Source organism: Oratosquilla oratoria, chromosome 20 (genome assembly GCF_046742065.1).
Source record: "Oratosquilla oratoria isolate Oo_2021 chromosome 20, ASM4674206v1, whole genome shotgun sequence".
In the NCBI taxonomy this organism is placed as follows: Eukaryota; Metazoa; Arthropoda; class Malacostraca; order Stomatopoda; family Squillidae; genus Oratosquilla; species Oratosquilla oratoria.
This window is the reverse complement of record NC_134796.1, coordinates 36,806,947-36,809,446: the sequence shown is the minus strand read 5'-3', so window position 1 is coordinate 36,809,446 and position 2,500 is coordinate 36,806,947. Positions and strand designations below refer to the sequence as shown.

The 2,500-nt window shown below is 42.1% G+C and overlaps 1 protein-coding gene across 1 annotated transcript in view; it reads left to right on the top strand.

The window, feature by feature from the left end:
* Positions 1–570, top strand: part of LOC143036199 (uncharacterized) — a 7,021-nt gene extending 6,451 nt beyond the window's left edge. The window contains exons 6-7 of the mRNA XM_076203446.1: positions 94–198; positions 307–570. Coding sequence (XP_076059561.1) covers positions 94–198; positions 307–570 — 369 coding nt within the window. The remainder of the gene's footprint in view (positions 1–93; positions 199–306) is intronic.
* Positions 571–2,500: the final 1,930 nt, after the last annotated feature.

The window sequence follows — 2,500 nt, the reverse complement described above, 5'->3', positions numbered from 1 at the left end:
ATATTTAAAATACGAATTCGTTACGATAAAGTTTCGGTCTCGTCTTTCATTTTCATTTATGATTTTCGTTTAGTGACGCTTTCTTGCTTTCAGGTATTTGTTCTTTTTGCCCTTGTCGCTGCCGCCTTTGGAGATCAGCCACCGGCTGGTTACTCCCTGCCTCAACCAGCACCTTCTCCCTCTTATGGAGCTCCTCAGGTAATATTCCTGTAGTTGGTGCACGTTTTATCTTTCCATATGAAGCCTTTATAGTTTACATACATGACTCTCCAAATACACTGCGTTTTTTTTTTTTTTTTTTTCAAGGTTCCCGCTAAGTACGACTTCGATTGGGCGGTCAACGACGCCGCATCCGGTAACGACTTCGGCCACCAGGAGTCCCGCGACGGAGACTTCACACAGGGATCCTACTACGTCCTCCTCCCCGACGGACGCCTCCAGAGGGTCAACTACAACGTGGATGGAGACTCCGGCTTCGTGGCCGAGGTCACCTACGAGGGTGAGGCCAGAGCCTACACTCCTCCCCAGCCATCCTACGCTCCCCCTCCTCCCGCCTACGGTGCAAATTAACATCTAAGACTGATCTCCGCTGACATAGCTATGATGATCTTCGATTCGAATCGATTTTTCTATGTAAATAAATCATTCTTTCTGAAAAAGTGTCTTTTCCTCTATTCTTTATATCCCCATAAGCCGTCCTTTTTTGAAAATCGTAGAGGAAGCATGACAAGATCTTAGAAATAAGATGTTTCGCCACTACTCAAGTCAACAAGGAAAATACTAAACTGATCATCTAACTAGACAGAAAGTCTTCAGAGAAACTCTGAAGATCTTGTTCACTATAGCTTTTAACCTATCCAGCGCAAGTTTCCACATTCAAGAACTTTCATGGTCCCACTATTGTTCGGCCGGTAAGAGACAGCGTTGAAACTCACTTTTTCGAATGTTACGACTTACTTTACATGTCAAGATCTTAGAAATAACATAAATGTTCCGCCACTACTCAAGTCAACAAGAGAAATACTTAACTGATCGTCTAACCAGACAGAAACTCTTAAGAGAAACACTGAAGATCTTATTCACTATAGTTTTTAACCTATACAGTGCACGTTTCCACATTCAATGAATTTCACAGTTTTACTACAGTACTACGCGGCCGGTAAGAGACAGCGATGGAACTCAATTTAACGAAGGTTATGACTTACTTTATTTGGATGAGATCACCAATGTTTTGACTTCAAGAGACGGCTTAGGTGTGTGGGTCAAGGGAAGAAACCTGCCAAGAGAGTCACCCAAAGGGGTGACAACAAGATGGAAAATAACTCAGTGGCGGAGCCCGCTATCGGAAAGAGATCTAGCTGGGCTTAAATGTAGGAGCTGATTTTGTTGGAGTGCGTTCGACGGTCCTCTCTGTAATAAGGTTGTCGCCAGGCATTCTTAGAACTCAACCAATGGATGGTAATCTCCAGGTTGTATAATCGTGCATATGTCAATCACTTCACGAACTGAATGTTCGTCGTCGTTGCGATCTTGAAACCCAAGAACATACACCATTGGGAGAAGCTATCCAGACTTCTCTGTGTCCTGCTTACTCATCCCGCGATGCTGTTGACCACCAGAGCAATGTCATTCACGCACGGCATGAAATGACAACCATTTGGAAGAGAGGTCTCTTATAAGTTGGTCATTAACATATTGACCAACGTTGGGCTCCACCCACCCTGCGAAGTCCCCTTCTCGTGCAGTAGTACGTTGCTACAGTTGGTGAAGGTACTCGTCAGTGAGAGAATGGATGGAAGAAAAAAACACCAATTCTCTCGGGACTTTTTTATTGGAATTAAATGCCTGGAATAGGCGACAGAGACTGCCCTCTTGACAGTGGGACATAATTCTTTATGCAAGGATATAATGTGCATTTAGGAGCACTATAAATAATTTAGTATACAAATTACAATTCTGACATTACAGAACAATACTACTAACATTCACAAATTAATATTTGGAACAAAAGTTTTAATAATGTTATATTTCCATAATACAATTTTAGCGCAGACTTCCTGAGCTAAAACGTCTACAAGAAGAGCATTATAGGGAGGATTTACACTACACGAGAGCTAGATGGACAGGCATTTTGATCTTGAAACGTTCATCTTCATGACGATTCGTAGTAAGTCTGATGTGTAGACGTTGGACAACGGAGGTTCAAGAAAACTACCTTGCAGTAAACCCGAATTGGTCAGCATGCTATTCACTGTAGCTATCGTCGAGACACAGACGTGAAAAGTGATTCCTCAGAAACTGCGTCATAAACGATCAAATGAAGCCTTTCACTCCGGTTAACCGAATACTCCATTGTAAACCATCAGCGTTAATATGAATGAAACCCATTCAAAGATCAACTAGAACAATCCCAACTTGGTGGCTAAGAACAAAAGCCTACTGGAATTCAAAGAATGTTGTAAGCAAAGCTTCAGTAGTTTTAAAGTTTTTATTATAGACA